We start from the raw sequence: 23,664 nt of genomic DNA, 5'->3' as shown, positions 1-23,664 counted from the left end.
TTGATGAACCCGTTCTATCCAGTTTCTGGAATGTCTTGTCTGGTGGGACAGGGATGCGTTGAAAATGGAGATTTAGCGCGGGGTTAGCTCAGCATTAGCTGCTTTCAGTTACACGTATAGACCCTTAGTGCTGAACTAAGACAGGAACCTACCTGGGCAATTCATCTTATCCTCCGGTCGTTTAGAGCGAAAAAGGGGGAACATATCAGGCGCATCGTAGCGCAACAACTGGTATGGTAGAGATTGTCATGAGGATTTTCACCACGTCAATCTTCTTTACCTAGGTAGGTATAGAGAGTTGTCCAATTCAATGATGATAAGAGGCTCTGGAGAAAAGAGTATCCACATCCCACCGGGTTGGTATGACGACCTTACATAGTAAGTTGATCGGCCCGTTGTGGTACAATGCACGGAAGGGTAGATGGGACGAACAATGGAACGGGAAGGTTCGCACTGGTAATTTTTTACTCTCTTTGAAAACGGCATATGGGGGTCCTGCTATCTTATTAGGGTAGGTATGTCACGGTACATGCCGGCATGTATGCACATATTAAGCGACCCTCAGACGCTGCGCCACTATCAGCTGAAAAGAAGATCAATGATCGACTTGTATTTTTATTCCTGTGACAGGAGATATCTAGATGCGAGACACCGAGAAAGTGGAGCCGTGGCAATCACCTTATTTATCACATTCATTATTTGTATGAACTCAGTACAGCTTTGATTGTCCAGCATTGTACGTAGTAGATTAGGTATATCATAGAAACCTACCTAAGTATTTCAATGTTTTGCATGCTAAATTAATACATTTACTATGTGTTTACCACGTTCAAGTTTTGATGGTTGACGATTTCGCAGCTGGCGACATTCACAATGCGCTAATACTTGGGGTTGTTATTACTGGGCAGCTGGGCTGGGACAGGGAAGGCCCAAGGAACCGGAATCCAATTTACCTTAGACCCATGGTACGTATACAGAAGGAAGGAGTTGCGCTCATTCAGTTACATGGGCAATGGGGTACCTGGTAGGTCCACGGGATACACATGTACATACATTCTGTGGAAAGGGCAAGTCTGTCTTTCTACACCACGCTAGCCAGTTTCCCCAATCAACTGTTTTCTGTCTTCTCTTACTTCGTCGTCGGGCTTTCGCAACACATTAACATTCAACATTCAATTTGACAACCTGATTATAACCTGTACTTAAGATGAGATAATCAAGTCATTCAAAGTCAGTCAGCTACCTACATAGCCATTTTTATCATTTACCACTTCACTGCTACAGTGTCATCTTACTGACTGTATTATTTTCCTTCGTCTTATGTAACCTTTTCGTTCTTGGCTTTTTCACATTTTCAACACCTCTACATATTCGCATTTTCCGGTGTCTATTGCACACTCCATTCTGATGACCACCAACTGCCTCCTACTCGTATTTCCTTCCGTCTTTGAACACTCACTTAGTTCTCTTGTTGCTCTTTCGAATTTTTTTGAGCTCCGATCAATATTCGTTGCTTCTGAAGCAAAGTTTTGATATTGCACATCTGTCGTTGCCGTTATCGTCATCTTTAAGGATCATTGCCGACACATTTAACTTTTGAACTGCATAGGGCGCCTCCACGTTTCCTCGGCTTATCTTGCGCCATTCCATCTAAACTATAACCTTCGAAAACGGTTCATCCTATTTTAGAAGCCAAGTTGACGTCCGGGCGCCGTCTTCAGGGCGGCCGACGTCTCTGCATCGCCATGCGCTCGCCCGCTTTTCCTCCGAGGCGACCTTCTCACCTCTTGCGATATATATTTCCCGCCTTTCTCCTCATAGGGATTTTCTACTACCTCTCGCATAAACCTCAAGATCCTTCTGTTCCCAACACGTATTTAACCTCCGGCCATGACTCTAAATCGTCGTCCTCATCGAACTCCCACAAGCAAGGGACGCCTGACGTAGTTAATCAACCCGCCAAGAATCCCACCTCGAATCAGAAGCCCGTTTATGATAACACGGATGGGGCAAACCAACCCAACCTCGATGCGAAACCCGCATCCGATCAACTAGCCCAACCTGTTCAACCTGTCCCACCTAAGCCCGCTGTCGCCCACCCGATTGATGAGCTCGTCAAGATCGCCGACAAGGATTTTAAGGATTTACTTGCTAAGGAATCGAACACACTTGCTGAAGCTGCCCAAGCCTATCGCAAACGTCGCGGTCGACATCCGCCTCCTGGTTTTGACAAATGGTACGAGTTCGCCAAAGAGCATAATGCCCTTTTAGTCGAAGACTTCTTTGATCAGATCTACCATGACCTCAACCCATTCTGGGGCCTGGACGCGGCTACCATTCGTACCGAGGCCAGGGGCTATGAGATGGTTATCAATGTACGCAATGGTAATGCGAGCGCCGAAAGTGATTGGTTCTGGACTCAGATCTGGCTAGACATGATCCAGACTATCGAACACCTGCTGCCCGACATGGATATCGCTTTGAATGCCATGGACGAGCCTCGACTTGTCGTTCCGTGGGAAGACATTAGTGCCTATATGAAGAAGGAAAAACAGAGTCGAATCCTCAGTCCCACGAAAAGTATCGTGAAGGAATTCCAAAAATTACCTCCCCCGGTCAAACACGACGAGAATGACAAGTCCCTTCACACCATCGATAAAAACTGGGAAGACACGAGTGAGATCACCCCTTCTGCTACCAATTATCAACACAAAGTGTAGTTGTATACTAAGTTCTTCTAGATCCATATTGGTTGATCGCTCGTCGAGGCTGCCCCCCTGATAGCCCAGCTCGGAAGCAACCTGCTATGAGTTCGTTTAACGACAAGCCCAACTTCGCTCCATCGTGGGCAACACCCCACCAATATCAGGGATACGTGTCCAACGCTAGTCTCTCGTCCGAATTTTGTCACCAACCAGATCTACAGGGGCTGGAGGGTATATTCATTAAACCTCTAACCACGTCCGCCACGAAGGTCCTCTTTCCGATGTTTGGAGGAAGCAAACTAGCCACAAACAATGAGATTCTCCTTCCCGCTCCCATGTACTGGAACGAGGAAGAACGGTTTACCGGAGGAGATGACCACGGTCCCTCTTGGGATAGCAAAATTGGACCTGTGATATGGCGTGGTGTAGCTACCGGTGGGCGGAACAACGAGTCTAACTGGAAGGGCTTTCAAAGGCATCGGTTCGTCTCTATGAACAATGCAACAAAACTTGCGCGCGCCGAGGAGGGAGCAGAAGCACCGATCAATTTCGAGCTACCCAGTACGACATATAATCTTGCGGCTCAGAAGGAGAAGCGACTCGGGCCATGGGTGTCGGAATGGGCGGATGTGGGCTTTACTGACTTATTCTGCGATCCCGACGTGGAACCACAGCAGGAAGACGGCCAATGCATCTACACCGACGAACACTATGAAACGGTTCTTGGGCAAAAGCTGGCAGTTCAGTTCTATTATAAGTATCTTCCCGATATCGATGGCAACTCCTTCTCGGGACGTTACCTAGGTTTCCTACGAAGTACGAGCTTGCCCATCAAGAGCACGCTCTGGCGCGAGTGGCACGACAGTCGCCTAGTGGCATGGAAGCACTTTGTGCCGATGGACAACCGCTTTGGCGATTACTACGGCATAATGGAGTATTTCCTCGGCTATGAAGATAGCGTTCCCGGCCACGACGATGTGGCGGAGAAGATTGCGATGGATGGAAAAGCCTGGGCCGAAAAGGTGCTCAGAAAGGAAGACATGCAAATTTACGTCTTACGATTACTGCTCGAGTACGCGCGAATTGCCGACGACAGGAGAGAGAGCATGGGCTGGGTAGACGACCTAGTGTCGTGAAAGAAATGCGCGTGTTGGAAGTGGTTCAATATGATACATACCCTGAGGCGACGAACTACAGTGTATAACATCGTCGATATACCATGAGGGCGGCGTTCAGGCGGGTTACGGCTGGGAATGCTGGCACGGGGGCCATGGAGCAGATCCATGATGAGCTGCAGCATGTGGCCAATTGGCCCGGGGCACCGGCGTTGGATGGTGTATTTAAAGACCAGCATTGAAGGGTCTCCAAGCGACAGTTCTTGGTAGCATAAGCAGGGCCCTGTCTAGAGTTTCTTGTTCTAAGGAAGAAAAGCAGCTGAAAACAGGTCGTGTCCTTCTGCGGTCCAGACACGCCGAAGTTTAAATGCTTACCTTAGATTGGATTTCAGCCAATGATTAAGACGCTAGGACGTTAAATCTCACCGGATACATTAAACTTTGCTACCATGCACCTTATACGTGATGATGTCAATGAGGTTCAACACGATGGGATTTTATCTTTGGATAATAAAACAGGATATACCCATGACCACTGCATATTGCTCTAAGCTAATACACACATTTCCAACAACGGTAGCTTAGGATGGTCAAAACTTGTAGTTTGAGTTGCACGTGTACTCGCTGCATTTCATGAATTGGAGTGTCGTATAACTCAGCCACATTTAGAAGGGCCAAGCAAAGATGGGGTATGACGTTGCGGCGCCTTCCAGGTTATACCTAGTAGGCAAGAGCATTCGCCAATGTCTCGGGTATGATTGAGCCATAGAGCATCGACGTCTTGCAATTATGAACCTGCTCTTACCAGGCTAGACCGAGACAAGACGGAACAAAGGCTAAAAACAGGTATGTAGGTGCTACCTACCACACGCCGTTTCCTGACGGATCTGATCGAGATCGGCAAGGTTTCCCGAATTACGTACATTGCGTTCTAATGGACGTCAGTGGACGTCATCACATATTGTCTGAGCACACCGAATCCGGTGAGGAGAGCTTTGCCGATAGTTGGAAGTTGCGATGATTGCTATCACTTATAGTTTATAAAAACAAGTAGCTCCCATTATCAATTCTGTCTTTTGAATTACTTTTCACTTCAAAAACATACCTCATAACTCTTCCAAATAAACTACAAAACAAAACTATTTACCTAAGTCATCAACCAATCACAATGGACGCTCTCAAGAAATTCGCTGGAAAGGCAGGAGGATCTTCTGGCAACGCCAACACTCAACAGACGGGCCAACAGAAGGACTACGGTGACAAAGGTAGATTTTCTCACACACTTCTCTAATCGCGAATCGTTCCTAACCAACCTTTTGCAATATAGTCGCTAGCCTCATCAACAAAAAGGAGGGTGGAAAACTGTCCGACCAACAACTCGAGACTGGCACCGACAAGGCGCGCGAGATGTATGAGAAGGCCACTGGGTAAGTCATTTCCAGGTTAACCAAACCAAAGTTCTATGGTCAACAGGCTAACAAACATGACTCCCACAGAAACAAGGTCGACCCTAAATACTCCAACTAGACTGCGGATGATCAATGATTGATGGGATATGAAACAATGGCATGATCCCACCAAATACCCCTACAACGGCTGAGGCGTTCTGGTATTCTCCAGGTGGAATTAGCTTGTAAAATATCATTTTAATTATGTCTCTGGGAGTGTATTACTCCTCAATTAAGAGATAAATATTCCAATCATAACCTCTCCTACCGTCGTGATATCCAACCGAGGTTGCCGGGTGATTGAGGTGATTTTCCCATGGAATAAGGGAAGATAAATCACCAATACGAATCTCAGCCAATCCTTGTAACGCCTAACCAAAACACCGTGAATGCGCAGAGACTGTCTATCCCGTTGCTGCCCGTCGCCGCCATATCTCGCTGCTCATCACCTCGTATAGATTATGTTCATCTTGGCGATCATCGGTGCGTGATTCACGCGGAGACATTAGAAAATGGCTCGCACGCAGGTATAAATAGGCGAACGAGCAGAAGCAAAATTTTTCCTCGCCATAAGATACATGTCATACATCATGCGTAAGTAGTTAGGGGTTATCATAAAAGACCTGCACCGACATGATAATAATCCACAACAAAAATATACACCCGATCAGCGCAAAGGCAAACACCGCTTGCCACGATTGACCTACGTAACAGCATCAAGTCAGCTTAACCTATCTTCCATGCGGATTTCCCATAATCCTGCTTCTAAGGTTAGGCGCGGACTTCACTTACATATAGATCTCTGCTCGAGCCAAGCGAGCGTTCCTTGGTTATTCCCTAACGGCGACTGGTTCCAGACCAAGAGGTTGCAGTTGGAGCTCACGGAGCCGACGGGGCCCCAGAGCTCGATGCTGACGACTATGAGGCCGACGAGCCAGAGGACGAAGAACATGAAGGAGCCGAGGATGACGATGGAGGGGAGCAGGCGCCGCTGGGCGATCAGCCACAGGAGCGCGGCGATGTAGACGATCATCAGGGCGGCGACGGTTATGAAGTATGGGAAATACCTAAAACGAAAGAAGAAAAACGGACGAGAGTTAGCGCTCATTCATTGAGCTGTACAATGGCTAGATAACCTCTGACTACTAAGGAAAGGAAGGGGCAACTCACCATGGTATGTTGAGCTCCAATTGGTTCTGCACGCCGATGAAGGTGCCGAAGACGCCGATGATGCAGCACGAGGCGGCGAGCATGATGAGCATCCACACGTTCAGCTGGATGGCGGGCCAGTGGTACCGGTGGACGAGGGGGACGCGGCGGCGCTCGTACACCACCGAGTCGGAGCCCGTGACTATGGACGCGGCCATCGTGGCGGTTGTCCCGGTGTGCGCGGGCGTTCGACTGCTGTAATTTCGGAGGGGTGGTCGAGATCAAGTTTGTCTTATTTCGCGCGCTGGGTTTTCGCGACGGGATGGTGGTTTGTTGATTCCTTCGCTCTTCTACCGGCGAGCATTTAATCAATACTGCGCTCTTTTTAACGATAGCGCTTTATCCCCCGAGACCGAATACGCTTGACTCCAAAAGTTTATCTTTTTCTCCCAAAACCTATGCAAGATATATTTCCGTGCTGCCCGAATTCGTTATTTTCGTCGAATGATGGAGGGTTCTAGATGGGTTGTTATTGCCGTTGTTGTCGTTGGAGGGCGATGGGCGTTTATAGCTTCCTAGGTGTGGAATTGGGAATCGCAACGACGGACCGATGCCGAACGAACGTTCTTCGTGCACAGCTTGGATTCAATTGGGAATTACTCCGTATTTTTTCTCGGTGTCGCCTAACTTAAGGTCAAGTCAGAAAAAAGCCTGACGAAGCAGAGAGCCCACAGTCGGCTGCCAGCTCAGAAGCTAAGGTACTTCTTGTCTTTTCCCTTTTGGCAGGCGGTCGACTTATTTAGGTATGTTACTAAGAGGGATTGATTGGGCCTCTGTTCTTCTTTCTGCGCGAATATGCAGGTGCCGGAGCCCCGCGGGATTGGGGATTTGGGAAGCGGCATCCACTTTTGGGATTGCTGCGCTGTCAGACAGGCTGGCTCGCAACAGGGCGAGACATATACGTGGAAAGCTTTCTCTTAGTCGTCGTCGTACTAAAGCCCAAGTGACAAATCACACGAGAGTTAGGTACCTATGTATGCTGGGTATATGTACCTATGCAGCTACCTGACCTGATGCATATGACTCGTAACGGCCTCGATGGTTATACAGACATACAGGCGCGTTTGCGTGGTCTTTCGGTATGGATATCCCACCGAGACTTGAGCGGGATGGGCGGGGGAAAGTTAGCTGTTGTATGCAAGAGGTACAGGCCGTATGCACTATAAACCTGTAGGGACACGAGCCATTTCAGGGAATAAAACCGGGGTAAATCCAGGATCCGCAGGACCAGTACTTCAAGATTATGGACGGAAGGGGGTAGAGCACGTATCTCAGGACGATAGAGTCTGATCGTAGATATGATTTTTATGAAATATGATTAAGAAATTCGAAAATCATAAACTACCAACTACAGTTATTTACGAATTGCTTGACGAAGGAATCAGAAGTGATAAAATATGGTGGCTGGTAAATGATACATTATAATGGGAAGGACAAATAAAAACCAAAGATCGTCCAGGAACTCCTTTTGCCAAGAAGATGGTTGCTCTGGAATCAAACAACCCCTGGATGATACCACACTATTATCAGTGATAATCCTCTGCCCTACCTGCGGGCCACTTATGATTCGATACCTCCAGTAACATGAAGATCTCTTTACTCACCATGCAATTCCTTCGATTACCTACCTAGCTCATAATCAGTATCGACGACAGAAATACCAAATATGACGCTCCCAAAGCACATTTCACGATATTTCCCTTCCAGTTCATCCATAATGCTGGTGTTTATTTAGTAATGATATCTCTTTAAGATGGACGCCGTCTAGCCTCCACAATTCTATGCTGCCGTGGAAAAAGTGTGCGTACTCCGTATGTACGTACACGCAGCGAACCCCAGCTATGGTGAACATCGTTTCGCAAGGACACTGAGTGTACCGCCATTGCGAAACGGCCTTAGTCGCATCTGTAATCTCAACTGATGCGCAGCCCCTCACCGGTCTAAGAGTGTTTGTTTCTTCACAGCAACGACTCGCCCAGAGCGCACCTCACCAACGAACACCCGGCCCGAACCGTCTCGTGCGCGCCTAACTCGACCTCCGGCGCCAAGCTCGGGTTGACCTCGACGAGGTCCATGGCCACGAGGCTGCCCGTCAGGTGCACGCTCTCGCAGATGTAGTCTCCTTCCCGCAGCGTCAGGCCTCCTCTAACCGGCGTGCCCGTGCTGGGCGCCCACATCGGATCGAGCGCGTCGACGTCGAACGAGAGGTGGATGGGCGTGTCGGCGCCGATGTGCGCCAGCGCCATCTCGACCACGCGACCGATTCCGTGCCTGCAATCGAGAACATCACGTATCAGTACAGAATTCAGATGTTCAGGTGAAAGACCATGAAAAATATCAGTACCTGTCGATATCGAACATGCTGAACGCCTTGATCCCATTCTCGCGGAGGATCTTCTTCTCGCCGGCGTCCACGTCGCGCAGGCCGATGTACACGAGCTTCTTCACGTTGAGCATGTGCTCGGACTTCAGCCAGCCGAAGTATTCCGGCTTCTCCTCCTTGGCGAGGCCCGTCACGAAACTGACGGGCATGCCGTGGATGTTGCCGGAGCCGCTCGTCTCGGGCGTGTTGATGTCGGAGTGGGCGTCGACCCAAATAACAGCGATCTCGCGGCCGAGCCTCTCCCGCACGGCCTTGGCCGTGCCGGCGATGGTGCCGATGGCAATGGAGTGGTCGCCGCCCAGCGTCAAGACCATTCTTCCCTCTTTGGCGTGCTCGTATACCTGGTCGCAAAGACGTTCGGTGACGCTGCTGACGGCCTTGGGGTTCTTCATGTTCCGGAAGGGGGGGTCGTCCTTGGGGACGAGGTCCCGGTAGGAGTGGACGGTGTCGTGGCCGTGGAGGTTGTAGTTGAGCTCCTCTCGCAGCTGCGTGAGAAGCCCGGACTCGATCAGGGCCGAGGGGGCGGCGTCGACACCGGGTTTGCACTACATGATGAAAAACGAAGCCGCCATTGGTAAGCCTGCTGCTGACATTGCTTCCGGGCATACGGGTTGGGAGGGGATTGGCGGTGTTTCATCATACCTGACCACCTGAGAAACCCACGGCTACGACGCCGAGGTCCTCGGGGTGAGACAGAAACCTGGACTTGACCATTGAGGTGTTCATTGTGATAAGTGGGGTTTTCCCGAGATCTGTCTCTCTCTTTGTCTTATAGAGGTAAGGGAGTAGGGCTGATTCGACCTTTCGCGAGTTTGCTGGGTCGACGAATGCTTGTCCAGTGATTCTGTTGCTTCTGCGAGTAAATCAGTTGGCCTAGCAGAGTCCAGTAAAGTCGATCAAAGTAGACGTTGTGTACCGTAAATGCTATTATTTATAAGTGAGGAGTTTGATGTTGGTCTTACACTTTAAAGGCCTAGGTCATCTTTTTTTTTTCTTAGCACATGACAGCGGAGCTATTCGCTTGTTTTCTTCCCCCTTTGTGACTTTGTTCGCGCCCACCTACCTCCAAAGGTTAAAGCTAACAACGACGTATTATGGTAGTGGGGGTTTAGATGGGAACTACCGGCGGACTAGCTAGTAATATCAAGGCCTGGACGCGTGCCGCATATTACGTAGTAGCGGTGGCTTATAAACTAATCAATGCGGATAGCCACATGGAGAAATGGAGAAGACCTACCTAAATCAGCCACAACCGACACGCCTAGCTAGGTACCTAAATGCTAGGTAAATTCCTATCCCTAAGACACGAGAACAGACACTCAATAAATACCTATCTACCAGCCTATCAGGTGTACTATAACCGATTACATTTTCTTCTTATAAAAACGATATCTATCAGGTAGTTATCTCTTTTTCGTCTCTGTCCTCCAACTGCTACCTGCATAATGCCTTCACATTCCGATGATGACCGGCATCGGCTTATACAAAATCGCATAAAAACCTGTCAATTTACGAAGCCTCACATACGTATGGCTCGGACACATCCCACGATGATCTCCTTCGGTCAGGGGAAAGGCCGTGTCAACCCGATGCTTTCCTTTTCGTTGCGCTTACCAGGCTTACCTAGGTAAATCTTAGGCGGTCTAATATAGCATCTTGTTAAGTAATAGCATTGTGTTCCCTTCAATCTATTAGTCACTCGTCTCTATTCCCCTCATACGAGAAGTCCTCGCTAGAAGGCTAAGGGAGAACTAAGGCTTTACGTACCCCTGGCAGCCCTGGCTATCCAGATCCGGAAGCCCTATAGGCGAGATGGGAGATGGCCCACGTTAACAGAGCGGTCCGATTGACCTCAGCCGCTAAAATCTATCCTCTAGTTAAAGCAATTCCATAGATTCTACACGACTGTTCATGCATATGGAGGGCTTCTTATCCCGAACGAGCACCACGATTTCTTTCCCGCACTACAACATGCCCCGGTTCAGGTGTGATAATAGCCTTGGCGACCATGCAACGTCAAGTCCTCGAACAACGGTAGAAGGTTTCCATACATTAATTCCGCCGCTACGGTGGATTAAGACGGGGGGATCCCTAGTAGATCGCGCACTTAACCCTAATCATCGATGTTGCATCTTCGGAGGGAATGTTCGCACTGTTGTATAAAATGTGTAGTATATCTGAAAGGATTTATCGACACTACATATTATTCAGACTTCCGCAAGTCCTTGAGTGAACATGTCGACTGCATGTTTTATTGCGTGTTCAGTTTGACTCTCATACTACTCATGAGAACGCAACAAGACGTCCGAGCGATTGCCAACCGTATCGGAGTTAACGTATACTCAGCATTCCGGCTGTTCGTCTGTCTGTGTAGTCGGTGTCAAAATGGGTGTTAGGGTTGAATCACTTAGAGGCTTGGAGGCTTCCACTATGTGAATGCTTGCCTTTGCTTATTGCATACGGAGTATGTAGGTAATAACCGAGAATAAGAGGGGATACGCGGGGTTGGTACGGTACGAATGTACTTGGTTACGCTTTGGGTTATATAAGCCGACCAGGGTAAGATTTAGCGTGTTACGGCGCGTCTCCCAGCTTTAATTGGTTTTTAGACGCGACTTATTACTTCATCCCCATACACATAGGAGAAGATCGTGCCTCGAAGAATGAAAGCAATACCCCGAAGTCTACTCTTATTGTTTGTGTAAAAGAGAAAATCGTGTATTGTAAAAAACTGGAGAACTGAAAACTTAGATATCCAGCCAAGATGTCGTCCCGACCAGAGTTAAAGGTATGCCGCACGTGAAGTCTGCTTCACTTGCAACTCGAAGCTAACAGTCTCGTGATAGGTCGATGATGAACATGGCTTCATCCGATTCTTCAAGTCATTGCCATCCGTAGGCGACGAGACCGTCCGGATCTTCGACCGAGGTGATTGGTACACGGCTCACGGTGAAAATGCCAACTTCATCGCAAGAACAGTCTACAAAACCACTTCTGTAGTGCGACAACTAGGACGAAATGATGCTAGCGGCTTACCCTCCGTTACCATGACTGTCACCGTCTTCCGACAATTCTTACGAGAAGCTCTCTTCAAGCTCGGAAAGCGAGTCGAAATATACGCCAGCAGTGGTGGCCGCATGAACTGGAAGGTTATCAAGCAAGCCTCTCCCGGAAATTTGCAGGATGTTGAGGAAGAGCTCGGCGGCCAGTTTGAATCAGCGCCTATGATACTAGCCGTCAAGATTTCTGCTAAGGCATCCGAAGCCAGAAGTGTGGGCGTCTGTTTTGCCGATGCTAGCGTAAGAGAACTCGGTGTTAGCGAGTTTCTTGACAACGACCTATATTCCAACTTCGAGGCTCTCCTCATCCAGCTCGGCGTCAAGGAGTGCCTTATCCAGTTTGATAAGGGTGAGAAGGACAAAGACCCCGAATTATCCAAGTTGAAACAGATCATCGACAACTGCGGAGTCGCTATAGCCGAAAGACCAGCTGGTGATTTTGGAACCAAGGATATCGAGCAGGATCTTGCTCGGCTACTTAAAGATGAACGATCGGCTACTCTTCTCCCCCAAACAGATCTCAAATTAGCCATGGGTTCCGCAGCAGCGTTGATAAAGTATTTGAGCGTCCTTCAAGATCCGTCTAACTTCGGTCAGTATCAACTGTATCAACATGATTTATCCCAGTTCATGAAGCTTGATGCCGCCGCACTGAAGGCTCTTAACTTAATGCCAGGTGCGAGAGACGGCTCGAAGACGATGAGCCTGTACGGACTTCTCAATCATTGCAGAACGCCGGTCGGCAGCCGGTTACTGTCTCAGTGGTTGAAGCAACCTCTCATGAACAAGGATGAGATTGAGAAGCGCCAACAGTTGGTTGAGGCTTTCGTCAATGATACGGAGTTGCGTCAGACTATGCAAGAAGAACACTTGAAGTCCGTACCAGATCTATATCGCCTAGCGAAGCGATTTCAGCGAAATAAGGCAAATCTAGAAGACGTTGTCAGAGCATACCAGGTGGTTATTCGCTTGCCTGGATTCCTGGGAACGTTAGAGGGAGTGATGGACGAGAAGTACAAGGATCCGTTGGACGAGGCATATACCAATAAGCTAAGAGAGCTCTCAGACAGTCTCGGGAAGCTTGCAGATATGGTTGAGACAACAGTGGATCTTGACGCTCTCGATAACCACGAATATATTATCAAGCCTGAGTTTGATGATAACCTACGCATTGTACGAAGAAAGCTCGACAAGCTTAGGTCTAATATGGACTCGGAGTTTAGGAAAGCGGCGGACGATCTGAACCAAGAAGAGAACAAGAAGATATTCCTTGAGAACCACAAAGTTCACGGTTGGTGTATGCGGTTGACAAGAACAGAGGCTGGCTGCATCCGCAACAACTCCCAATATCAGGAGTGTTCGACACAAAAGAACGGTGTATACTTCACTACAAGAACACTACAATCCTACCGCCGGGAGTTCGACCAGTTATCCCAGACTTACGATAGGACTCAAAGTGGCTTGGTCAACGAGGTCGTAAGTGTTGCGGCCTCTTATTGCCCAGTCCTTGAACAACTTGCCGGCATATTAGCACACCTCGATGTCATCGTGTCGTTCGCGCACTGCTCAGTACACGCGCCTACTTCCTACGTCCGTCCTACCATCCACCCCCGAGGGGAGGGGTCTACGATCCTAAAGGAAGCCCGTCATCCGTGCATGGAAATGCAAGATGACGTCCAGTTCATCACCAACGATGTCGAACTCCGCCGCGACGAATCATCCTTCCTCATTATCACAGGTCCCAACATGGGTGGTAAATCGACATATATTCGACAAATCGGTGTAATCGCGCTGATGGCGCAGATCGGGTGTTTCGTACCCTGCTCCGAAGCCGAGCTCACCATCTTCGACTCCATACTCGCGCGTGTCGGAGCTAGCGACTCCCAGCTCAAGGGCGTCTCGACCTTCATGGCCGAGATGTTGGAGACGGCCAACATCCTCAAGTCAGCGACGGCCGAGTCCCTCATCATCATCGACGAGCTGGGCCGCGGCACGTCGACGTACGACGGGTTCGGCCTCGCGTGGGCCATCTCCGAGCACATCGTCAAGGAGATCGGCTGCTTCGCCATGTTCGCCACGCACTTCCACGAGCTGACGGCGCTCGCGGACAACCACGCCCAGGTCCGCAACCTGCACGTGACGGCGCACATCTCGATGTCGTCGTCGTCGTCGTCGTCGGCCCAGAACGAGGGCGTCGACAAGCGCGAGGTCACGCTGCTGTACAAGGTGGAGCCCGGCATCTGCGACCAGAGCTTCGGCATCCACGTCGCCGAGCTCGTGCGCTTCCCGGACAAGGTGGTGCGGATGGCGAAGCGCAAGGCGGACGAGCTCGAGGACTTCACGGCCAAGCACGAGGTCGGCGCCCAGCAGTACGGCAAGGAAGACGTCGAGGAGGGCAGCGCGCGGCTCAAGGAGGTCCTGGTTAAGTGGAAGGACGAGGTCAAGGGCGGGAGCATGTCCAAGGAGGAGATGGTGGACCGGCTGAGGGAGCTGGTTAAGGGCGACGAGAGGTTGCTTGCGAACCCGTTTTTTACGGCTGTTAAGGCGCTGTGAGATGGATGGTTATGGTATGGTGCTTGAGGATATGACACTGGGCTTGATAAGGTATATAATTGATGGGAGGACGAAAAAAGGATTGTAACTATATAATCGTGATGGCTCGGCTCGGCTCGACTTGACTTGCTCGGCGTCTGGAATCATGGGGATCACTACTAGATTGGCTTATTGAGCTGCGCTGCTATTTGCTGGCATGCTTTGATTGTATGGCAGGCTTTGCTTAAAAAGAAAGATACCTAATGACCAGCTTGTTGCTTCACTGATGCTTTTACTGTGACAAAAAGGGGCGATGTTTGCTGTTAGACTATAGTAAAGGGGTAAATTCATCGATAAGTCTGACTTACCAAAACCACAAACATTATACAGCCGCCTTGAATCTTCCTGCAGAGAATATCACGCTTCCTAGTATCACGAGCTAGGGAGTTGGATAGGGATAGGAGTCCGATCCTTTTCACCTTAGGGGCAAGAATTAAGACTAGAAATGTCGTAACAAGGCATATCCACGTATGTACACGCATCACTTCATCTCTCGTATCCCTCTCGTCACTGGAGTCCTTTCCCGCCTTTTTAAACCATCATGCCTTTACTACAGAATTGCCATACTACAGCTTTAACCCAGAACCTTCTCAGCAAGAGAGACTAAACGAGGATTAGTATTCGCGACATCTACATAATTCAATATCAGATATGATAGGGGATACTCACCATTGGTTCCGGTGTTGTCAGGCTCGACATGCACGGATTTGACCTTGCCGTTCTCGATTACGAGGGCGTAGCGCTTGCCCCTGGTATTGCCGAATACGGCCGGCAGGTCAAAGTCCAGCTCCAGGGCCTTGGTGAACTCGCCGGTGGGGTCGGCTAGGAAGCGGATCTGCGCGTATGTTAGTAAGGAGACGTAGTCTACGGGGCCGGAAAATGGAACTCACCCCGGATTCGCGCGCAGGGTCGAGTTGGTCGGCCCACGCCTTCATGCTGTTCTACGTTAGCTTGTTTCTTTGACTCGACTGGCCTGCCTCCGTTGAGTAAGGCACTCGTGTTGTATAGCACATGAAGCGCAAAATCCCTCTCCTCCCCATTCATCCTCTCATACCCATCTCCGCGCCCCCTTTCCTCTCCCCCTACCCAAACACCCAAGGAATAGTAAATAAAAAACATAGAAAAGTCCAAACTCACACAAAAGCATCATTAACACTGACAACAAACACACTCCCCGCCTTCTTCAGCCCGGGGTGGTTGATGTACCCAGGGACATGCGTCTGGCTGCACGCGCCGGAGAAAGCAGCAGGCACGCCGACGACGACGCCGGCGCCGCCCGCGCTCTTGGCGAACTCGGCCGCCAGGTTCACCTTGTTGCCCGGCGAGTCCTCCTGCAGCACCTCCAGGTCCGGCACCGCGTCGCCTACTTTGACCAGCGCGCGCGGCGTGGCGTGGAAGGACCTCGCACTGACTAGCCTAGCAGCGGCGGGGGAAGAAAAGGAATAAGAGGAGGAGAAGGCGCCGGGGCAGCGGCGCAGGGCGCGGAATGCCATTGCCATTTTCTTTTTCGTTGCTTCTATTTTTTTTATGAAGACTCTTTTTGATTATTCGCCTAAGTAGGTATGTAACGTAGCTAGTACGACGAGTGATATGACAAAATGGCGAGGTTGAGATTTAGGTAAGGAATTTTGGATCTGTGGCGAGCGAGGTGAGAAACGGCGAAGTTTAAAAAAAAAAAAAAGCCACGATAGAAACGTTGAAGCTTAAGCTTAGGTAGGTAGGCTCCCCGGATAAGTATGAGAAGGATAAGGTAATATGCAACCGTTTGGGGACTATGACGTCTCGTCGCAACGGGCACCGTTTGTCCGGTCGGGTTCTCGCACGGTATCCGGTGTGCTTGTCCTGTAAGTGGTAGCGACGGATCGACGCTACTATGTATGTATGTATATATTTGGCTAATTCGGAGCGAAGATATTATAACCGATCCATCCGCACTGTGCCATAGAGGTACATGTATATATACTATTACAAATTGCCGGGCATATGAAACTACGCACTACGGATTACGGTTGAATATGATTCTAAACATAGCATAAGGGGTAGGTGTGGCCGCAAGGTTTTCATGCCACCAGCAACGAATAGCCTTGGGGTTATATATAGGTGGCTTCGCGAAAATACGAAAATAGCATTGCCCACTAAGTGATACGTTGCGCAACAATATATTCGAGAATAGGAGGCTAACCTACAGGTTGCGCAATATCTAATGAGCCCAATGAACCGTGGGTTGATAAGGATATTTCATTCGCCAAACCCTCACTGATGGAACATTGAAAAAGAATTAGAAGGCTAAGAAATAGTGCGCATCGTGGAATCTGAATTGCTATTAAGGCATCGGACTATGCTAGCTAGCTAGGGGCTTCATTCTCAAGTGGTGTAAATCGTTGGATCTCTAGTGATCAAGGATGCTGAGGGGGTGTGTCGAGGTATAGACGTAACCGGCCGAGACGGATCCGTAATTACAGATAAGACGACACGCAGTGGCATTAGCATCTAGGAGAAAATGCACTGGAATAGCGTAAAAGATAAATCGGCAACAGAGCATAAACACAATCTGCGCCAGAACGCCGCCCATGATCGCCGTCTATCTATGCTTACAGTACAATTTATCCGCGAGAGCCGACCCCGCCCGCTCCGGGAGCATTCCCCTTCAAATCTACATTAAAGGTCCATCGGCCTGCGAGAAAATGCAATAGTTAGCTAAGCTACTTGCGAGACGTAAGAATAATGATCGACTCACCATTGGCCAAGTTGTCTGCGGTATCTTCCAATAAGATAACCCGACGACGGTTGCAATACGCCGTCTTGTCCATAATATCAACCTTCAGCTTGGACTCCGATAGTTCCGAGATAGGTTTCTCAAACATTTCGGACAAAGCCTCGACAGCAAGCTCTAGATCTTTTTGATTATCCTCAAAAATCTCCGTGAGGTTGTTTCGAGCTAGATAGAAGGCGAAGGCGTAGGTCCATTTAAGTGTTTGGCGACAGGTCTGCAACGCTTGGGATGCCGAGTTCAAGTATTGAACTTCGATCCAGGACATGCCAGAAGCTGTCTGCAACTGTACCATCTTTTTCTCTGTCTTATGATAGATGTCCTTGTCGAGACGCGCCGACTGCTCGTGGTTGGCGTATCGGTTGTAGTAGTGAAGATATCGCTCGAGGGATACCCGGGATCTAGCCTGGGCATCTCGTGCCTCGGTTCCGCTCTTCTCCTCGAATCGGTTGCAGTTGTACCAGCTTGTGCCATGTTCTGACCAGAGACCCATACACATCCAGCAGAACTCGTGCTTGCATTTTCTGCATGTCATATGGTTGCACCCACCATTCTTCTCGATCGTGGAGTTGCACTTGGGGCACTCTTTGGTGTTGGCTGAGATCCAATTTGCCGTTTCGCTATCATCGGCGCATTTCTTTAGCCACCTCTTGACTAGCTCGCAAGGAGCCGGTTGATGGTCATTCAGGATACAACCGAAGCAGAACCTATTACCACAGGCGCACGCAACAGTGGGTACCACCTTGTCCAGATCCTTCTTCTTGATAGCACACTCAACAGCATTCTCACAGTCAGGCGCGGGGCACCACTTGAGGATATCCCTATCTTCGACATATGTTCGGTTGAGTAGCTCTTGGTATCGGTCAGATAAGTCGGAGGTGACGAGCAAATCAAGTGATCGGGCATCGATAATACGGTTACAACCCTCGGCCGGGCACTGAATCCGGGCTGCCTCACCCTCCTCGCGGATCTTCTGTGTTAGGTATTGTCGGTAGCAATCAACACAGTATCGGTGGCCGCATTTCATCGCAAAACTCTGAAGCCCTTCCTCATCTTCGCAACAAATATCGCACACAAACCCAGGTATAACCTGAAGCTTAGGAGGACTAGAAGAGCTAAAAGCCAGACCTGCAGCTTCTAGAACCTTGGAGGGGTTGTCCATATAATCCTCGATTAACCGTTCCTTATTCCATCGGAAATATCGCAGCAAGATGGCGGCATCCTCCTTGCTCATCTCCAAAATCATGTTTACTTCGTTTACCATTTCCTCTTGCTGGTGCTGGATGTCGTGTGGCGTGTATACCTTGTAACTGATGTCGAAGGACACTCCTTTCTTCTTGTCGGACTTATGCGAGGGAATGCCGGGTATATCGTCGGGTTCGTCATCGAACACATCGAAATCTATTTGATTTGCGCATTGTAAGCAAGTTATGAACTGCACGGGGTGACAGGTCCGAAACAAGCTCTAGCGGAGGGAAGAAGAATAAATGAGGAAGTGTGAAATGAAAATGAAAGTTACTTTACCTTCGGCTCCGGACAAATCGTCATTATCGCTCTCATCCTGCATCATGTCGTCTCCACTGGAGACAGTTGACACGAAATCCTCGTCGGAATCCATACCGGTGATAGGGGTGGGCGGTGCCGCGTTGTCTTCAGCAGCTGCTGGGGCGAGGACTCTCTTGTTTGGAACGGCCTCGCCAGTATCCGCAGCTATCTTCGCCTCAGCGGCTTTCCGCTTTCTCGTTGTGGGAGGAATCTTGTCGGTTTAAAATGATGGCTCGGGAGATGCTCGTCGGTGACGAGCCTCGGGTAATGGGTAATTGAGATGTTCGAAGGCTACGGCCTACGATAGACAAAATAAATAGTATTGCGTGACGCTTTAGTGGGTATCGACAGGCTGAGTTATGGGTTAGAATGAACCCGTGATAAGTCTACCCAGTCAGAAATGGTGGAAATGGTGTGATACGGTGGTGTATTACTCGATAACTCGAAAAAAGCAAACGTCGCTGAGTGACTCGGAGTCGGGTTAGTCCCTAGGGTGCAATATAACAGAAGAGACGTAGGATGCTCCGAGCGGTATAGAGACGAACACTACGTCGTCAGCAGCCAAAACCGAGGAGGGGTCAATTACAGGGACAAGGCTAGGAGGGAAGAGAAAATGGAGAAGAGAATCAGCGACGATTTCCAGAAGGAGGTGAACCTGGGTAGGCGAGTAAATTATAAATCAGGTTAGCACATTTCGCAGTGAATGTGTGGTTTAACTACAAACAACATAAAACCTTTGATTTATGACTTAGGAAAAGGAGGCTGGTCAGATTGGTGGATGGTGATGGTGATGTGATTTGGTGTCAGTGTTGAAGTTATGGGTTGGTCAGGGTCAAGTTGGTGTTATCCGAATAATTAGTGGGAAAAGAAAGTAAGCGTTTAAGCGTTGGCAACCGCACGTTGGACAGCAACCCCAGCTGCTTTCCAAGGTTGTTACGTTGTTCGACTATTACTAGGTAGGTACCTACCTAGGTACACGCTGGTCACACTTGCGCCCTTTGGCAATGGGCAATACCTAGGCAGGCAGGCAGGTGTGGGCAAGTGGGCAAAGTGGCTTCGGCGATCGAGGTCACACAGTCCCTGTCTCTGTCCCCTCTCCCTTCCAGTACAGTGCTTACCTAACGAAGAGTCTAGGTACCTACACAGAGTACCTACCTAGGTAGGCGCGGGTTTCGGTTTCTGACGCAACTGACTGGCATTGCTTACTGCACTTGACCATAGTACTTTAGGCCCCATGCAATTCTTTAGTGCCACTTGGTCCCGCCGCTAATAATCCATAAGAGGATCGGCCATACTTCGGTAGCCGGTTTACCTGGATTAACCTATTAAACTTGCAGACCTAACCGATGTCGGGAAATGCCGAGATAGAACGTCAATGTACATGTATTGGTCATTCGCATTGCCACGAGTGACACAACTTACATGTACGTACTTAAGGGATGATATACCCCTATTTGCAGTTTTAAGCTTGAATCAAACGCCTTAGATATCATGTTAAAAACGTTTAGTTAGTCATATAATGACAAACTACGCAGAGTACACCCATCCATACAATCAACCCGGAGAATATCAAGTAGCAATCAGAGCATGTATGTATTTGCAATCCTTATAATTGATATGCGTCTTAATTTGCTTCTCATGTTCCCTGTGAGGATATCTTGCATAGGTGCTTGACTTTATGGCCCTTTTTGTTCCTGATCCGGAGAACTCATAAGGACTCTTGCAGGACGCCTTTTAACTCCGTCGCCACCCTTAAAATTTAAACTCCAGCGCCATGCTGATGAAGACCGATGTGCGCCCTCTATTCCCTCGCGAACCGGTGTGTAAAGTGCATATCGTACCTAATGTGCATTGTCTATTATGAAGCAAGGTGACACATTGATACCCGGTGCGGTCTAGAAAGAGACTTGTCGACTAAGCGAAAAGGAATTTTGACAAGTCTATCTTCTTTCCGCCTCTCCTCCTTTTCCCTTCCCCCACGTTCTCCTGACCCTCATCTACCTCTAAGTCCTCATCTTCATTCTCGGGTAGTATCATGTCCTCGCTGCCGAGAGGCTGATGCAATGCCTCCACCTCCTCTAAATCTACCGGTGGTAGAGGCACAAATGCCGGATTAATCGGCAGCGAATCGAGACTGGGTCGTCCCAAGCTAGAGCGTTTCACGGATCGGGGTGCCGTGAATGTTGGTGTCGAAGGTTGCTTATTACGGCCCAAAGCCTGGATACCGAGTCGCTCAAGAGGTGTTAAGCGTGTCGTACCCGGTGTCGTCTTGGCCGTCGATGGATAATTAGTTGAGCTAAACGGGGTAGAAGTCGTGACAGAGGATGTTGGGGTCAGATCAATAAGCGAACTCCTGCGAGAAGCAGAGCTGCTTTGGCGTCGTGGTTGGCTGTGTCCATTGGTCGACAAGTTAAGTGAGCTACTTGGCATGTATGCGTATCGCTCCACAATGCCCGAACTACTCAGTATGCTCGAAGTCGACTCCTCCTTGGTGTCATCCTTAGACAGTTCAATATTGGCTGATTGTTCCTCCTCATAAACGGCCACTTCCTTCTGCCCCTTGACCGATTTCCCCCAGCCACCGACATCTGGCAGGTCTATCAGAGCCTCCTCGATAGAGTCGTCGGACATTAGATAGCCAAGGCCCTGTTTACCACCCGTATTGCTCGTACTTTTTGCCGAAAAAAACTTGCTCTTCTTACTGGGGCTTAGCCCCGAGCTGCCATCGTCGCATAGACGTGCCTTCTTAGACGGTCGAGTGGGATTGGTACCAATATTTTGCAAGTTACTCGCGGCATTGGTTCCTGCCTCGGTGGCTTGACGTTGTGGTGCGCTTGGCGCAAGTTGACCGGCGTTGTTGAGAAGATTAGACACCGGCTCAGTTCGACGTCGCAGAGTACGAGATGAGTTTTCGGGGCGGGATATATAATTGCGCGGGTTTACAGAAGACGCTCGGCGATCCTCTTGAACATATGGTCGAGGAAGAGGGTACACGATTGGTCGATTCCCATTATCTGTTAGAGTGGATAAACGTGCAGGGTTCACTGTGAAGCAATTTGCATCCATTTCACCAAGCGGAATTCGTCGGTGACCCTTGAAGTAAGAATCAATGGGTTTCTCTGGGGGCACCCTTGTCTGTTGTGAGATAGCGGGAGTTCCGCCTGATGCCGTCCGTTTCCGTGGAGAAGGACGGGGCATAAGTACAATCGGTAGCTTTGTGATAGGATTCACATCGCCGACTGCAATGCCTCTAGCAACTTCTGGTTCAATGAATGGGCCAATGAATGGAAGCTCATGTGCTTTGATGTCCGGACCAGGGTCGCTGAAATGAACTAGTTCGTTGGCTTTCGGGCAAAACACCCACTGGTATAGGAAGGTCTGTTCAGCTTGGCGAAACATTTCCAGGTAACCAGGCGGAACCCGATATTTTCCATCGAATTCCAACATGCGAACAACTCGATCAGGCGTCTTGTGCTTGCGTAGCATCCTATGCGCAGTCTTTAACCCAAGATTGTTAATGCTCGCGAGATAATCACAACCACTTAGGATAGCCATCTGACGAAACTGACTGTCTGTCCAACCCGTTAGAGACACCTCGCGACAAGCGCAGAAATCGCGACGATTGATCTCGATACACCTCCCATACGGATCAAGTTTGGTCAAAAGCCGTTTGGCACCGAACACGAGAAGGTCAGAATCCTCTGAAAGAATTCCACTGATGTGTCCTTGTTGTTCCAAGTAAACCAGTTGGGGATCGGCTTCGTATGGTGCTACCACGTAGGGTAATCCGACTTTCTTTAATTCTTCGATTAGGTGTCGGGCCATCTCCGGAGTGACATCGACAGCCTTTTGGAGATATGCTTGAGCGTTTGCTGCTTTGCCTGCATTGAGAAGTTCGATACCGGCCTTCTTAGATTCCTCTCGGCGTCTTTCACGAGACGCCTCGGTTGAGGCTTTGCTAGGGAGGTAGCCGCCGTCAAAGACTAGGTATGGTGTAATGCCAAAATGCTGGAGCATCTTGACTCGGCCCATTGCAAAGTCCACATATCTAATACATAATGTGTGTGAGAGGTGTCCAAATATTGTCTTCGGCCTGCAGCATGATCATCAAGACTTACTTGCGGGTGGGCTTGCCTTGAGCAAGCTCGGCGGCACATGATACAGTACCTCTATGGAGCCAACCATAGGCGTCAACTCCAAATGTCTCTCCCTGATACTTCTTCAATTCTATCGGTTTCTGAATCGACTTCAACAAGGGTAGTAGCCCTACATAAGTAAGTCAGTTGAGAGCTCGAAGGATCGTGTCTCGGGCGGATAAACAAACCTTGAATACCCATTTTGACGGCGACAAAGGGGACTCTCCCCCAAGGCCTAGGTTGGATCGCAAGCTTTATTGATTCCTCACACCCATTCAAAGACCTTGGTAATTATTGTAATTGATACCTTGATTATATAATTAGACATCGGTGAAGGAAGCAGAGGAAAGAATATATAGGAAGGCGACGAAGGAGTGGGGCTCAAGGCCCGCTGAAAAAGTGACCAATGACGTTGTGGGTGACCAATCTTACCATGCAAGTAGAAGGGAGTGCGTATGGTAATAGAAACACGCGACGAAGTGGTAGTTGAATTACGAATTGACGATGTCAATTGACGGTTGTGTCTATTGTTGATGTTGATGTTGATTGACGGAAATTGAACGGAAGTTAAGAGGTGCTGAAAGTTGACAGTTAACCTTTTGCCCGAAAGATTGTGGGTTGAAGAATGATTATGGATTAGGAATGGGAAAGACTGAAAGTTGCAATGTAGAATTAACAAATAGAAAAGACGCGGTCCACTGG

The 23,664-nt window shown here is 49.2% G+C and overlaps 8 protein-coding genes across 8 annotated transcripts; 3 read left to right on the top strand and 5 right to left on the bottom strand.

The window, feature by feature from the left end:
* Nucleotides 1-310: 310 nt before the first annotated feature.
* Nucleotides 311-3,841, top strand: F4807DRAFT_452725 (glycosyltransferase family 90 protein; the record flags this gene model as incomplete). The annotated part of the gene is made up of 4 exons (XM_048000365.1): nucleotides 311-378; nucleotides 733-736; nucleotides 1,698-2,676; nucleotides 2,742-3,841. 4 exons carry the CDS (start codon nucleotides 311-313, stop codon nucleotides 3,839-3,841), a joined length of 2,151 nt encoding a protein of 716 aa, XP_047852100.1.
* Nucleotides 3,842-4,415: 574 nt separating this feature from the next.
* F4807DRAFT_171561 (uncharacterized protein) lies at nucleotides 4,416-5,700 on the top strand. The gene is made up of 3 exons (XM_047993469.1): nucleotides 4,416-5,085; nucleotides 5,148-5,247; nucleotides 5,317-5,700. Exons 1-3 carry the CDS (start codon nucleotides 4,989-4,991, stop codon nucleotides 5,345-5,347), a joined length of 228 nt encoding a protein of 75 aa, XP_047852099.1. The 5' UTR covers nucleotides 4,416-4,988; the 3' UTR covers nucleotides 5,348-5,700.
* A 170-nt stretch (nucleotides 5,701-5,870) lies between these two features.
* On the bottom strand, nucleotides 5,871-6,635 carry F4807DRAFT_462386 (uncharacterized protein; the record flags this gene model as incomplete). The annotated part of the gene is made up of 3 exons (XM_048001816.1): nucleotides 5,871-5,971; nucleotides 6,061-6,335; nucleotides 6,439-6,635. The coding sequence occupies 3 exons, from the start codon at nucleotides 6,633-6,635 to the stop codon at nucleotides 5,871-5,873; spliced, it is 573 nt and encodes a 190-aa protein (XP_047852098.1).
* Nucleotides 6,636-7,823: 1,188 nt separating this feature from the next.
* On the bottom strand, nucleotides 7,824-9,697 carry F4807DRAFT_171828 (arginase). The gene is made up of 3 exons (XM_047993470.1): nucleotides 9,503-9,697; nucleotides 8,822-9,405; nucleotides 7,824-8,748 (listed from the first exon to the last, which is right to left on the bottom strand). The coding sequence occupies exons 1-3, from the start codon at nucleotides 9,584-9,586 to the stop codon at nucleotides 8,436-8,438; spliced, it is 981 nt and encodes a 326-aa protein (XP_047852097.1). The 5' UTR covers nucleotides 9,587-9,697; the 3' UTR covers nucleotides 7,824-8,435.
* Nucleotides 9,698-11,477: 1,780 nt separating this feature from the next.
* On the top strand, nucleotides 11,478-14,735 carry F4807DRAFT_433840 (DNA mismatch repair protein msh-2). The gene is made up of 2 exons (XM_047998729.1): nucleotides 11,478-11,648; nucleotides 11,707-14,735. Exons 1-2 carry the CDS (start codon nucleotides 11,625-11,627, stop codon nucleotides 14,470-14,472), a joined length of 2,790 nt encoding a protein of 929 aa, XP_047852096.1. The 5' UTR covers nucleotides 11,478-11,624; the 3' UTR covers nucleotides 14,473-14,735.
* On the bottom strand, nucleotides 14,736-16,233 carry F4807DRAFT_433838 (Redoxin-domain-containing protein). The gene is made up of 4 exons (XM_047998728.1): nucleotides 15,649-16,233; nucleotides 15,402-15,447; nucleotides 15,181-15,346; nucleotides 14,736-15,114 (listed from the first exon to the last, which is right to left on the bottom strand). The coding sequence occupies exons 1-4, from the start codon at nucleotides 16,008-16,010 to the stop codon at nucleotides 15,086-15,088; spliced, it is 603 nt and encodes a 200-aa protein (XP_047852095.1). The 5' UTR covers nucleotides 16,011-16,233; the 3' UTR covers nucleotides 14,736-15,085.
* A 286-nt stretch (nucleotides 16,234-16,519) lies between these two features.
* Nucleotides 16,520-19,277, bottom strand: F4807DRAFT_433837 (uncharacterized protein). The gene is made up of 2 exons (XM_047998727.1): nucleotides 17,249-19,277; nucleotides 16,520-17,185 (listed from the first exon to the last, which is right to left on the bottom strand). Exons 1-2 carry the CDS (start codon nucleotides 18,543-18,545, stop codon nucleotides 17,115-17,117), a joined length of 1,368 nt encoding a protein of 455 aa, XP_047852094.1. The 5' UTR covers nucleotides 18,546-19,277; the 3' UTR covers nucleotides 16,520-17,114.
* A 963-nt stretch (nucleotides 19,278-20,240) lies between these two features.
* Nucleotides 20,241-23,439, bottom strand: F4807DRAFT_171450 (uncharacterized protein). Its single transcript, XM_047993468.1, has 4 exons — nucleotides 23,395-23,439; nucleotides 23,151-23,269; nucleotides 22,945-23,092; nucleotides 20,241-22,874 (listed from the first exon to the last, which is right to left on the bottom strand). The coding sequence occupies exons 2-4, from the start codon at nucleotides 23,161-23,163 to the stop codon at nucleotides 20,741-20,743; spliced, it is 2,295 nt and encodes a 764-aa protein (XP_047852093.1). The 5' UTR covers nucleotides 23,164-23,269; nucleotides 23,395-23,439; the 3' UTR covers nucleotides 20,241-20,740.
* Nucleotides 23,440-23,664: the final 225 nt, after the last annotated feature.

This window comes from Annulohypoxylon truncatum, assembly GCF_022578515.1.
Source record: "Annulohypoxylon truncatum strain CBS 140777 unplaced genomic scaffold F4807scaffold_26, whole genome shotgun sequence".
In the NCBI taxonomy this organism is placed as follows: domain Eukaryota; kingdom Fungi; phylum Ascomycota; class Sordariomycetes; order Xylariales; family Hypoxylaceae; genus Annulohypoxylon; species Annulohypoxylon truncatum.
This window is presented reverse-complemented; position numbering and strand designations above follow the sequence as displayed.